We start from the raw sequence: 15,445 nt of genomic DNA on the forward strand, positions 1-15,445 counted from the left end.
TATGTAGGTAAATTAATTTTATATTTTGTTGGTAAAAACAGTAAATAAACTTAATTTATTAATTCTTTTGGATATTTCGTTCACCCATCACTTTTTTTTTTTTTTGACAATCCCCTCTCTGTTAACACCGATAGGACACGACTTGTGCCCTACTAATGCAATCAACGACAAGCAGCGGTGATTAAGCTAGTCATCCCAATCTCGAAAAATTTGCAGCATTGATGTTCGAATGTATTGTGTATACATACGTAAATTCTGCTCGTGTGCGTAGAGTTGGTGCTACGATGGGTAGGTATTTGTGAAAAAAATCGCCGTATAGGAACTCGGAAGCCCGCAGTACTGGCTGATTTTGATGCCCCCACGACAGAATATAAAATGAAAACCATAAATTCCAACTAGCAACATAGGTTACCCAGTAAAAATAATAATTGTATATATATCTTTCCTTGAATCACATACTGTAACTAAAAAAAAATATAATGTTTCTAACAAGTAAACGCCAATTTTATTAATAAAAAAAAATTAAAAAAATTATGTACTAATACGTATTTGTTTGTGTGGTTATGTTATATGCATTTTTATATTAGTTGTAGGGATATTTAGGTAACATTTAAAAAAAATACTTTATAATGGTTGACAGTATTTTCACGTATTAGTTATTAATAGGGACGTATACATGTTGTCAACCTTTTCTGCTTTGATGCTGATGCGTTGCAACTCAAATAAATGGCAGATGGCAAATTACCGCTAGGTGAAATGCTGGACGAAGAACGTGTCATCCGGTCTCTATGCTCTTCTTCCATCTGTTATTTGAATAAATGTTCATGGCTATAGCGTATACGTTCAACTGTTTACGTGCAAATTATATGTAACGGTATTTTTTTACAATACTGGGAAAATAAAATAAAGTGACATCGTTATATATCTATATAACTAAAAAACATTGCTCTAAGTATAAGATAATGCCGTTTGATGTTGACGTCAATTATTATTTGTTCGTTTAAGTGAAATGCGATTTGTTATACTTACAATATAATTTATTAATGTTAAATGAAATTGTAAGTTGAATAAAGAATCGACTATAATATTTCGTTATATAAAATAATAATTAATAAGTACCACAAATGTTTTGTTCACTGATTTATAAAAAAAATATTTTTTCTGCATTGAATGGCATCATTAACTGAAAACTTTGAAATTTGAGTTGTTCTGTATCTATAGTAGCGATCATAATATGGAAAACTAGTTCATGATATCTGACCCCACTATCTGAAAAGCGCTAGAGCCACCTCTGCTCACGCTATAGCCCTGTCTCTCACGCATGGACAATATATGTACAGCCTGTGAGCTTCTGACTGATGAAATTGGTACAGCAACAAGCATGACAGAGACAAATGAAGTTAATACTGTCACTATATGTGTTGCTTCCCTTTTGCATCACAGCCTTAATCATTTATTCTCGCGTGTTCCTACTGCTTAACCGTATTTTATTAAACTCATTCGTTTTACTCATAAGAGTACGTATAATTTAAGCCCTGGGTATTAATCATATAATAAATATATTAAAATTCAAAGGTGTATTTTAAAAGAATGTAGTGTGTGTATATATATATATGTGTTTGACAACGTGGTTGTCACCACTTTGGTAGTAGGTGAGATTAATGAGCGATGGACCTTCATACTATACTATCCATCGTACTTCACCACAAGTTTATTTATGGAAAAGCTCATCTGATCCACTATTTGGGCCTATTGATTTCCTACAACTTGGCTTGGCTATGAGTTACGAGAAAATAATTTGTATCCAAGACAAATGACGAATGAACCTCTACCAAATTCTTTAGTTAAACCATGCAAATGTAATTCTAACTACCGTACATTATCATGTAGTTATAAGAAATCGCCTTTGACATCTATATCATTGTGCAAATCTGTAAGTAGTGTTTGTAAAAACTGTGATCATGATACTTAAAGCAGTTTGAACACTTGACGTGTTTCTTTTTTTTTTTTTTTAAAGTGCACTTAGTGTGGTTAGTGGTTATCGTTATTTAATTTATTCACCTACCTATATGTGCAACCTACACTGTTTCTGGATTGACCATTATACTAAAACTAATGTCATATGCATATATATGGTAAAGAAACCAATCTCGGTGATTATATACAAAAATATTACTAAATACAATAATTGAAGCCAAGCAGGATCCTAAGAATCGATAATTTTGAACACATTGCACTACCCGCTATTTTTATTTTTTCAAATGGGACGAACCGTTCTGCGACCATGCCGATGGCATGGTACAATTATTGCATTTTCAATCAATCCCTGATTCGGTCTTGGTTTTGTTGAAGAACTGAGAACAATTTTTGTTGGATTATAAGAAAAAAAATTAAAACCTCAATAAAAAAAAATTACCACTAATATCGCCTGGCAGCATCGACATTATATATCTTTGTGACCCCAAAAACCTATTCCAATTGTCAGAATGCGTTCCGCATATTATGTATACGAAAGGTCTATGGGATCCTGCACTAGGTCACATCCAATGGGCCCTGACGTATTTGAATATATAGTATTTTCCTTTTATTGTCGTGCTATGACGTCAAAGGACGCCGCGCTCAACTCTGTGTGCGTTGAAATATAAGGCGCGCGAGGCGTTATGTTCGTCATACGCTGTGTACGCTCTATCGTATTCCTGGTGATTCACCGCCCAAATTGCAAAAATGCGAGAGCGCCCCGCACGCCCGATTGTATGTGCCCGGCGCCTAAGGATGATGTAGATTGCATGTTTATTAGCTGTTTGACAGGTACAGTTTGGGTACTTACAGAAAAATGTTAAGAATCCCCATTTCAAGGGAACAAAATCTCTGTTCAAATTTCATAGTATAATTACCGTTACGTTATTGTAATTGAAATCATATACTTAATAGATAATAAATAGATTTCAAGGTGTAAACGCTGTAAGTGGTATCTCACAGGTGAGGATGTAAAAAATATTTTCAGCAATCTTCGGAAGTATTTGTGATAAATAAAAAGAAAACATGTGTTAAGCTCACACGGGCCTTAAAAAGTTATTCTTCACCAGTGAAAAAAATCTCCACAATGCGAGTAAAATCTACACAAACAGAATAGAGCGAGTACCTACCTACTAAGCAATGAAGGGTATTTTCAACCAGTTATGTACAACCAACGGTGTCAATAGCCATTTGGACTTTTACAAAAACGGTAACCGGACAAAACAGAACAGTAAGGGAAAAAATAAAACATTCTTTTTTGTGGAATCTATTTCTTAAGTAAATACTTAGTAAAACTTAAGTTTATAAACGAAATAAAAAAAAAATATATATTATTCTAAAATATTTCAATTTTTAAGTAACATCATCAACAGTGATCTGCTCTCAGAATAGATTCCACAAAAATTAATGTTTTATTTTTCCCCTGGCTGTTCTATTTTGTCACCGTTCAGTTTTGTCATGTTCTGTTTTTACATTTAAATACTTTTAACTCCGCGTTGCAAGGAAAAAAAATATATGCCCATGATATGGTAAAAAGTTTGAATGGATTTCAATTAAAACTCTAGTTATTCCTTCGACAAAATAAATATCGAATAACAACGTCGACCACTTTCCAACTTTGAAGTTGCTGAATATATCAGAATATAAATTTGAAAAATATGGTAAAATTATTAAAGCTCTGAATGACGATTTTTCACAAAGATTTGTTGACTTCCGAAAAATTGAGACAAGTTTAGCAATAGTACGCGATCCATTTTCAATAGATATTGATAGTATACCGACAGAGCTATAACTTGATATTATTGATCTGCAGTGTGACACCGATTTAAGAGAATTGCATCGTCGTGAAGAAATCTCCAAATTTTTCAATGCCCTTAATTCAGACAAATTCGACCAACTTAAAGATTATGCAAGAAAAATGTTCATTATTTTTGGATCAACCTATATATGTGAACAAAAGTTTTCGATCATGAACCTCAATAAAAATTCTTTACAATCAAATATCTCCGATGCCTATTTACAAGCAGTTTTGAGAATATCAACTACAAAATTAACAACTGAATTTTAAAAAAATGTTTCATTCTTCTCATAATTTTTTTTGTAATGTTTATTTTTCGTGATAATAAATAATGTATATCTAAAAACGGTATTTTACTTGCGGCCCGCAGCTCATTTTGAATTCTTGAATTTGGCCCTCCATCCAAAAAGTTTGCCCCCCCCTGCCCAACACGATCTACATTATATGTCCAACCTGTTCTTACAATGAATACTAATTCACATGCGACTTCCTTTGATGTGTGGTAATATCTAGAGTTTATCATTTTCGAGGTGATGATAGCTTGTTAAGTGGCAATAAAACAACCGATAAATAAGCGGTTGTAATCCACTGAGTTAAGCCAACGTTTTGGACGTGTAAGATGTTTTGTGAGACTGTTTGCATTTTTTCCATTAACAAACAAACACATACACATTCAAACGCCATCAATATACCCACACTGCGTCGTGCAAAGAAAGCGAGTCGAACGCTTTTGCTTTTTACGAGCGTAAGTAAAAGCAATTTTTCCCTACAGCAAAGCTAACGTCATTCACGCCGTTGCAAAAACCTTTACAGTCTGAAAGCATTATAATATTATCTGTGTAATGGCAGGGCGAAGAATGAGATCATGTTCGTCTGAAACAAAATTTGCAGCTTTCATCATTCCTTCTGACGCATATATCTCCCAGGAAAATCCACTATAAAAATTTGCACCTCCAATGTTCAAAATAAATAAGCTGTTCGCCATGTAACAGAGGATATCATGCTCGATTGTTTATCGGTGGCCTCAAAACAAAAACAAAAAATAATGACCAATTAAGTAGGTACCCTAACGCGCTAGGGTTGCGAGTCTAATGAAAGAAAACTTGGATGGACAACAGCTTATTTTTAAGACGATTACAAATACCATACAGTTTACAGTATTTAATTAGATTAATATAACTGGGTGAGCGTCAACGTTTGTCCAATGTCTCTAGCGAGAGGCTGGATCCGACTGCTCTAACCTGCGAGTTCAAGTGAGCAGCAAGCGACGATTTCTTATCGTCCGTATAAAAATTAATACTATCGACTAACAGTAGGTACTTGATGGTATTTGAATTTGAGTTTTTATTATTTAATTTGAAACATTTTTGGTGACTAGCATCTTCATGTACTAAGCATAGTCATTTGTCGTAAATATATAGATAACTACAGACTATAATTAATACTTACGATACTATACTATATTAACGTATTCATGGAGGCGTCGCTAAGTTCTCCAATTAACGAGTAAACAAGTACTGAAAAGAATGCAAGGAAGGAAATACTACGAGGGTGGGTCAATAAGTCCTTAGAAAAGCCGAAAGGTGGCGCGACTAGTACTGTAAGCGGTTTGTTTTCATGCAGCGGCACTACCGATTCAGTATGCTGCGAAGTTTCAATCAGATTGGTCGGGTTGTTGTGTGTTTCTCGTACATTTTAAAAAAAATTTGCTTGTGGAAAATGGAAAAATGGAAAATGGAGAAAATTGAGTTTAGAGCTGTTATTAAACATTTTAATATAAAAGTGTTAACAGCAAAGGAAATAAAAAATGAGTTGGATTTAGTTCACGGCATATCTGCTCCTTCACTTGCAACTATTTATAACTGGTTAAATGAATTTAAACGTGGTCGTACATCAACAAAGGATGAACCACGCTCAGGACGTCCTGTAGAGGTGACTACACCAGAAATGATCAATAAAATCCACGATATGGTGTTAAGTGACCGAAGATTAAAGTTGAGTGAGATAATTGAGGTTACAGGGATCTCAAAAGGTAGCGTCATTTCTATTTTACATGACAAATTGGACATGAAAAATATTTCTGCAAGATGGGTGCCGCGTTTGCTCACAGTCGACAATAAACGCAATAGGGTGGTGGCCTCTAAAGCCCTGTTGTCGCTCATGCAACGCAATCCGGATGAATTTTTTCGTCGCTTTGTGACTGTGGATGAAACATGGATACACCACTATACTCCCGAGATGAAAGAACAGTCAAAGCAGTGGATTGCGAAGGCAAACCATGTCCAAAGAAGGCGAAAACCGTAAAATCAGCTGGTAAGGTTATGGCTACTGTATTTTGGGATGCACGTGAAATTATTTTCGTTGACTATTTTAAAAAGGAAAAACAATAACAGGGGATTATTATGCATCTTTATTGGACCAGCTAAAAAACAAAATTGAAGAAAAACGGCCTCATTTAAACAGGAAAAAAAATCCTCTTTCATCAGGACAATGCCCGTGTTCACACATGTTTACGATCAATGGCTAAAATTGAAGAATTGAAGTTCGAATTGGTCGACCACCCACCGTATTCGCCAGATTTAGCCCCCAGTGACTTTTTCCTTTTCCCAAACTTAAAAAAATGGCTAAGTGGACCACGTTTTTTTTCAAATGAAGAAGTCATCGATCGGACAAATGCTTATTTTGAGGACCTTCCGAAAACTTATTTTTCTGACGGTTTAAAAAAAATTGAGAAACGTCTAACCAAGTGTATTGAGCTCCAAGGAGATTATGTTGAGAAATAAAAAAAAAAAATACAAAAATAAAAACTGTTTTAATGCTTTTTTCTAAGGAATTATTGACCCACCCTCGTATCTCCGAATGTGATGCTGAGGATGTTGCTGGGATGACCCGGAAGAAAAACAGAATCAACGCATCTCTATACTGCGATTATCATGCCTTTGTCTGTACCATATTATGCGATTCTTCGGACAAACATTCACCGACACCTAGATAACCACAACGACTAATGGAAAAAGTGTGCCAGGTAACAAGGATCTAGGGAATTTACTGTAAAACCTATACCATACGCTAACGGCTACAGAACTGGACAATTCCGCGATCCTCAGTTCATGATGGTGACAACAAAGAAGCGAGGAAATACTATACAAAATCAAAAAACCACAAAGAAGAGGACATATTACTTGACACTAAAACAAATAAGTAATTAAATTATATGTATGACACAAAGAAAACCTCAGGCATTAGAAAAAAAATCGTAGAAAAATGATGGACCGTATTGAATTCGAACTAACATATTTTGACTGTCCGGGTTAGTGATTTTTTAAGTACTTATTGTTTGCGCCAATATTGTTACAAAACTCCTACCAAACGTTCAAAATCATTTGTGTGTCCCAAGCACTTCTACTAATTATTCAGTTACAATTCGACGGCCACCGCGCCAACAGTTTAATTCAATCACAATCTCATTAACAATTAACAGAAGTACAGGGTGACTCGTCGTGAGAGTAATAAACATAACAATAATAAATACAAGTGTACCCACTGTGTGCCCACAAAGTGCGTGACCCGGTATCCAAAAAAAAACTAGCTGTTCATCCATCAAAAAGGTTACTGCCTGGACTACTTTTCTGCGTCCCCTATTTTCCACAAAACTCCAACTCAAATACAGTCCACTCAAAATAATCGTCAAAAATAGCTATAATTAGAATGTATACGATAATTATAATTCGGTATAATCGGCACGTATTAATTACTATGAGATTAAAAAAAAAAGAATTAAAGATTCTACGAAGAAAGTGTTTTGCCCCGGTCATTTGTCAAGTCAAGGAAAACCGGTCGATCTTTATATTATTATACGGATAGTTATGTACCCTTAACCTTTCCTATATTTGGTTTACCTTTCTAGAATGTACCGGTTCAATGACGGGGAACTCTGCCCAGTCTACCCTCATCTCGCAACGATAGTCTTTAGTTATAATGAAATATGTTGGTAATGAATAAATTTAATGACCTGTAAATCCAGGAAATATCAAATTGTTTTAGAAGTACACGTACGCTATTTAAATGGTATTTTGTAGTTTCGTGTATACAATAAAAGACGAGGTGTCACCATAGGGAGAATAAATTAAAACACGAATATGTGTGTATATAGTTTGTTAGTTTTTAAAATTTAATTACACCCTACCTAATTCAACAAGCCATGGTAGATAATAGTAAAAAAATATTCGTTTATTTGTAAAATATCTAAAATTATGCCATTAAATCATATCACATTTTTATATATATATTTTTTATAACAATGTTTTTCTTGCTCGTATTCTTATTTGTCCGGTGGTTCTTTAGCCGCTACAAATTTTGCAATCGATTTTTAACTAGCTTCCCGACTAGCTAGACATTTGAAACTTTTATAATATATCATAACACAATGCCAATGCATTTTTTATATTTTTTTAGCCATCTTTAAGTAGAATTGGTTTCATTTTCAGTTAATTCTGTTTTGTACGAAAAGTTATTTCGGAAGAAATCCGTAAAAATTAAAACTATTATTGGTTGCTAAGTGGGTCCTAGCAACTAAATGATTAATATTAATATATACGTGCGTTACTATGGAAATCAATATGACATCTCAGTATTATTTCTATCAAGTACAATTTTTTTTGATCGTTTAAGCTAGTCAAGTCAAGTTTATATTATGATTCAACAGAAAATTGAGAAACGTTGTATATAAAAAGTTCTTTTTATCTTGTAATTATTTATCTATATTTTTTAATAATTTTTATCGATTGTGGTTTGGATCACACTTTTTCCGTCATACATACTTATTTTGTTTTCGCATGAAGAATACGTCATATTACAGATGGTGTTAGTTAGTTTTTTTTTTTTAAATCGATTAAGCATTTCCTCGCCAAACCATAATCGATAAAAATATTCTATAAAACTCTAAAATTATGTATGGTGTAAAGACTGTTAAGTGTAGTGTAAAAAAAATATTTTATGATTATTTTTAATGTGTTTTCTTCGCCCTATTAAAAATGCATTTGAATGCTAATGTGACGGGGTTTAAAAAAATACGACTCAATTTGAAAAGGCCTTCGTACTCCAGTGTGTATGAGAAATGTTTCTCTACCGGATGTCGGGGTTCAACTTCAGGTGTGATCGTAATATACGAGGGTGGGTCAATAAGTCCTTAGAAAAGCCGACAGGTGGCGCGACTAGTACTGTAAGCGGTTTGTTTTCATGCAGCGGCACTACCGATTCAGTATGCTGCGAAGTTTCAACCAGATTGGTCGGGTTGTTGTGTGTTTCTCGTACATTAAAAAAAAAAATTGCTTGTGGAAAATGGAAAAATGGAAAATTGAGAAAATTGAGTTTAGAGCTGTTATTAAACATTTTAATATAAAAGGGTTAACAGCAAAGGAAATAAAAAATGAGTTGGATTTAGTTCACGGCATATCTGCTCCTTCACTTGCAACTATTTATAACTGGTTAAATGAATTTAAACGTGGTCGTACATCAACAAAGGATGAACCACGCTCAGGATGTCCTGTAGAGGTGACTACACCAGAAATGATCAATAAAATCCACGATATGGTGTTAAGTGACCGAAGATTAAAGTTGAGTGAGATAATTGAGGTTACAGGGATCTCAAAAGGTAGCGTCATTTCTATTTTACATGACAAATTGGGCATAAAAAAAATTTCTGCAAGATGGGTGCCGCGTTTGCTCACAGTCGACAATAAACGCAATAGGGTGGTGGCCTCTAAAGCCCTGTTGTCGCTCATGCAACGCAATCCGGATGAATTTTTTCGTCGCTTTGTGACTGTAGATGAAACATGGATACACCACTATACTCCCGAGACGAAAGAACAGTCAAAGCAGTGGATTGCGAAAGGCGAACCATGTCCAAAGAAGGCGAAAACCGTAAAATCAGCTGGTAAGGTTATGGCTACTGTATTTTGGGATGCACGTGGAATTATTTTCGTTGACTATTTGGAAAAAGGAAAAACAATAACAGGGGATTATTATGCATCTTTATTGGACCAGCTAAAAAACAAAATTGAAGAAAAACGGCCTCATTTAAACAGGAAAAAAATCCTCTTTCATCAGGACAATGCCCGTGTTCACACATGTTTACGATCAATGGCTAAAATTGAAGAATTGAAGTTCGAATTGGTCGACCACCCACCGTATTCGCCAGATTTAGCCCACAGTGACTTTTTCCTTTTCCCAAACTTAAAAAAATGGCTAAGTGGACAACGTTTTTTTTCAAATGAAGAAGTTATCGATCGGACAAATGCTTATTTTGAGGACCTTCCGAAAACTTATTTTTCTGACGGTTTAAAAAAAATTGAGAAACGTCTAACCAAGTGTATTGAGCTCCAAGGAGATTATGTTGAGAAATAAAAAAAAATACAAAAATAAAAACTGTTTTAATGCTTTTTTCTAAGGAATTATTGACCCACCCTCGTATTTACTATGTGATTTTATACAATTAAGGGTTTTTATTAAATTGTATCATTATATTACTGTCATTGAGCCTCAAGCCCTAAGTGTTAAAAATAATATAATAGGCTAATTTTTAATTATAAAAAAACCGCGGTCCCATCGAGGAAAGGAGAATCTGGAGAAAAATGGAGGTTATGAGAGGAATTAACGCGCTGGAGCGACCAGGCGTAGAGGCTTAGCTGGGACAACCTTCACTGTCTTGAGAGAAACGGGTAACCGTGATAACTGGATGATCTTGTCGCGCAGAAGAATACTGCATTTTAAAAATGCTGCTATTCTTATCCAAAACAGATCGATCTACAAAAGAGTGAATATTGTAGGTAGGATACCTAGATAAAAATTAAGTAATTATTAAAATAACTTTATAGTAATTAAGTAACTATTAATCGTTAATATTATTTGATATTAATTGAAAAATATATTGCTTGTAATCCACCCACCAGGCTTAGAGTGCCTATAATCAGAAAAGGTGAAACGATCATACAGTAAAATATTCTATAAAATTCTACACAAATTTCAAATCAATTACCATCAAGCATCCTCATAACTCAGTATTAAAATTGATTTAACTAAGCCATGTAAATAATAACACAATTGGCGAAAACACAAAAAAATACGGATACATTATAAAAAAATATATGATAAGATTTACGGCACAAAATGTCACCGAATCAAGTATAAAACACCTGCGTGTAAGAATCCTCGTCAAAGCCTACTCAACATGTTCACGATGTCGCTCTTGATTCTATTAAAAGAATGCTGTATTACCATCTGAAAATATATAAATGGATGCCATAATGAATTTGTATAAAATAATAAAAATATATTATATAGTCGTGTAAAATTTGCCTAAAATTAGACTGTATAATATATAATAAGAAGCTACAATAATTAAAAAGAACAAAAATAGAATATTATAATAATTTTTGTCGTAATATTCCGAGGAATACTAAAAGCCCGCGAAATACAAAGAGAATTAATCAGCCCGTTCATAAAATATGCAAATTAAACTGCTACGTCCAAACTTTTTTCATTAGGCATTAAAAAAAAGTTTCCCCAAAAACGTATAATCACTACATAATTAAAACATCGGCTGGGCGGTAATAATATTTTTATGTAAAACAGATGAGAGAATAATGCATTCTTCGAAAGAGCCGCGGCGCTATCTAGCAGCGTTTTCCGCAACTAATTCTACGCCCTATTTCCTTTTTCGGCGCTGTCGGTAACGAAATTCCTGCTATCGGCAAAACAGTAAACTTCTGAGCCACGAAAGCTCGAATATGAATAGGAAAATGTTTGCACTTTGCATCAAGAGATGGTGGTATCCCACCAAATAAGTAAGTCCACCAAATAAATGAAACATGTTTATAAAATTGTTATGTTCAAATCGTTATATAATTTATAATATAATTATAATATTATAGTAATATTAAAAATAAAATAATACATTATTGCAATTGCTTGAATAAATTTAAAAAATGCAATTACATTTTCATCTGGTAACTAGTTCATGTTAGTTACATTCACGAAGGGTTCATCCATAAACGACGTCACCTAATTTTCTGCATTTTTGAGACAAAATCTTTTATCCCCATGTTTAAATTACGGCAAGTTTTTTTTAATTATCCCCCCCCTTACATTCTTAAAAAATAAATAGGTTTAAAATTTCTGATTTCAGCAAAACGTCCTACCGGAATATTTGATTCTCAGATAAATATAAAAAATAAGAGTTATATTTTGTCGATTTAGTGACGTTACATTTTCTATAACCTTAACTATTCCTTTCGTCATCACATTATATTACCACCCCCACCCTCCCTTAAGAGGTGTTGTCAAAACTGTGCGCGCAAATATTCTTAGTGTTGCGTAGATAAATGAACTCGTACCATGATTATGTACGTAGGTATATGATTATGTCATGGTACAGTCATCATATCGAAAAAACTGTTATAACTTATGTTATAACTTGCGAGTTGAAGTCACCCGGTCGACATGACGTCATATGACATCATTGTGACGTACTACCGGAGTGATAATAGCATTCGAGAAATTAACGCTACTCAAATACTGGCGTTATCCATTGTCCCGATACACAAATAGGTGTTTCAGCATAATAATATCTATGGTGAGCCGTGTGCGTTGGGCGGCTTGCCTCGAGCGTGTATTGGCTTATGTCACAATTACGTCATGTCGAAATCGCAGGCCTGGTCGTGAGTTTCCTGTTCGAGTGGAGGTTATATTAACAAGCGTTTGTTTTTACGAGAAATGGATGTAAGCTAAGCTCAAATTATTGGCTCCATGATGTGGATCCAAACACACATTAAAAACCAACATGCGAATTTATCGGAACCGGGACTCACGACATTGTAAGCCGACAGTGCTCGGCCATCGTCTGTCGATAGTATTATTTTTTATAACAATTGACAATTCTATCAGGTAAACGCCGGTTCAATTGCAAGATGAAAATCTTACCTGTGTTTAAAAAAATCGATGCGTGTACTTATATAGTACGCACGTTAGAAATTATACTTCTTTTGTGTAACAAAACAAAAACTTGTGATAACCAAGATTCTTCGACTAGCTCTTAATTATCTTGTTAAATTACACACTCAAGAAAAAGGGCCGCTTATTGGAGCGCCGTTGATTTATTTCTATACACTTTAACTTATATTACTAAATTAAATAATTATTTCTCGTCGTTTTATTGTTAAAATAACAACTGTCACTCTGACGTTTAATCGTTTGTTTACGTAAGGAATTGCAAATGGCCGATAATAATAAACTCATTGCCTAGGCAACGGAACAATTCTACTATCAAACGTGCGTTTGTACAGCTGACTGATTCGCAGCTAACTTCATACTGTCTCGCACTTTCGTAACGTGTTTCATAACTTCAAAAAATGATAAAACTTGGAAAAATATAACTCAATGTATTAGTTATCGTGCAATATATTCTTACCTTTTGCTTTTCGATGAGTTGGAGAATCTCATCAACGTCTCCAACTGGAACGCACTGTTGACGCAGCATGTCTTCTTCGATGGTTAACCAATCGAGTATCTGCAACAAAAAAACACAATGCTTCAATCTAAATCTAGAAAAAATAGTATTTAAAAATAAAATAACATAGACGTCTACAGCTAGCTGTCAGTCTGTCGTAGGACATCTACGTCTAGGTATCCGACAAGCCATATTGTAAAAGCTTGCTTGTGAAAACAAAACACAATATTATGTTACCGAAAGGGAATAATCGTGGCGAAATACCAAATGTTTTCTTATCCAAGAAAACAATGGTTCATTGTCCAGCATCCTATGTCTAGCAATTGAATTACTTTTAATGTGTTTGCAATCACAGTATAATATATGTGTTATGATAATGTAGGTAAAAACAATTTTACGGCATACTTAAATTAAACTTAAAATAAAACTCAAATAATATTACTAGGGATCACAAAATAATGGGAAGGGTTACATGTAAATTGTACGTAAAACATTTCACCGTGGCACAGTTCGCCGTGAGCTTTCTATCGGAAAGAGATGGCCGTATACTTATTATACGGTCTCCAATTTTATTAGATTCAATATGAACATTAATTCAATTTTCATTTGTGATTTTGGCAAAATTCAAGAATGAAAACCTAACCTAACATATCAGCTATTTTCAAAAATCGTTTGCTGCTGACTTCCTGTAAAATGTAAACCAACACGAACCGTGTTTTATTTAGACATGAATTTTGTCAATACGGCCAAATATTTCCGAAACAACATTTCACGGTTAAGTGTGATACAGCAAACTGCATACATACAAGTTTGCGGACACGAATGGGAAGTGCGTTACCTTCTGGGGGAAATAATATGAGATAAACTTTGTAACATGTTAATTCGAATATTGACGTATTTACCATAATGTGCATTTAAGTTTCACGTGTAAACACAGCTCGCATTCAATATTAGTCTGGCAGGTCCAGTTGTAGAGGGACGAGATCCCTTACGGAGTGACCCGGAGTAGAAATGAAAATCATGATTGGCGGTTGCTCCAATGAATGGAGGAGCGAGTTTTATTGCAGCGTAAACAGTCAGTACAAGAGTTATGTTACTGGTCCGAGGCTCGGTAGATTAGATGCTTTGCGGAACGATGCGGAGACTAAGATCTGACTGACACGAATATTACTGATCAAACTAAGATTAAAGTTAATACTAAGACTAACTCATCAACTACGACTCGCTGTTAATATACTTACATGAATATTCGGTAAATTACGAGAGTCGTTGTGATATAGTTTGTTATTGGAAAATCTGCTGACCTCTGTATTATTGCAACTTCGAGCGTTTCGATGACGAAGACCGAGGCAGTCGAACTCCATTGAAGAATGTCACGCGTGAAGAGTTTTCTGATTATAGATGGGACGATTATGCGATAGTTAAATGGCTTGCTAATTCTTACATTGTCGAAATAATGCTGACAGGGCCCGAGCTCCACTGACTTGGCTTTCGTGTTATTATTTAATCTGTCATGTTGATAAGACGTAACCTCATGTGCAGGAAATAACCAAGCACACAACGCGTCGTAAGCACGTCGTCTAAATATTTAACAAGTGTCAGCATTAAAAGGCGCATTTACACTGATCTAAAATCTTTACATATCTCGAACACGTTAAACCAAAAGCATCGGAAAATTTAATAATATAATACGTTTTACAAAAATACTGCTCCGAAATCTTCCGTTAACTCAGCGACATTTCATATATAATTAGTTGCCATCTTCGTAGGCATCAGCCGAAGGCGACCCTGGATTTACCATAGAGTTAAAGGTCCTATAACACAGGTCCCCCTTATTGTCAGTACCCCGGGGCCTGAAATATAAATTAGTCGACGAGGGGAAAAGTCCTTTTACAGATTGCTGCGAATAAATTAAATAATGCAACACCATTGGTCGACATCGATTATGTTCACTTCCTGTAATGACAATAAAGATTTTTCGAACAAAAGATGTAAATTATTAATCCCCCCCCCCCCTACAAGGGGTTTAACAAAGGGAGTTTTTTAATCAACCGTCGTCAAATGATTACATAATCTAAAGATATTCTGGAAAATAAATTCGAATACCACGTTATAGATATACTCAA

General features: G+C 34.5%; 1 protein-coding gene across 9 annotated transcripts in view; it reads right to left on the reverse strand.

Annotated features, from left to right (window-relative positions):
* The window catches only part of Dys (Dystrophin), a 1,414,635-nt gene that overhangs the window by 983,940 nt on the left and 415,250 nt on the right, over positions 1-15,445 (reverse strand). For all 9 annotated transcript variants that reach the window (XM_085956687.1, XM_085956682.1, XM_085956685.1 and 6 more), the window contains one exon: positions 13,281-13,379. In XM_085956687.1, coding sequence (XP_085812813.1) covers positions 13,281-13,379 — 99 coding nt within the window. The remainder of the gene's footprint in view (positions 1-13,280; positions 13,380-15,445) is intronic.

This window comes from Rhyacophila brunnea, unplaced genomic scaffold (assembly GCF_057557595.1).
Source record: "Rhyacophila brunnea isolate RB1 unplaced genomic scaffold, BYU_Rbru_1.0 scaffold_6, whole genome shotgun sequence".
In the NCBI taxonomy this organism is placed as follows: Eukaryota; Metazoa; Arthropoda; class Insecta; order Trichoptera; family Rhyacophilidae; genus Rhyacophila; species Rhyacophila brunnea.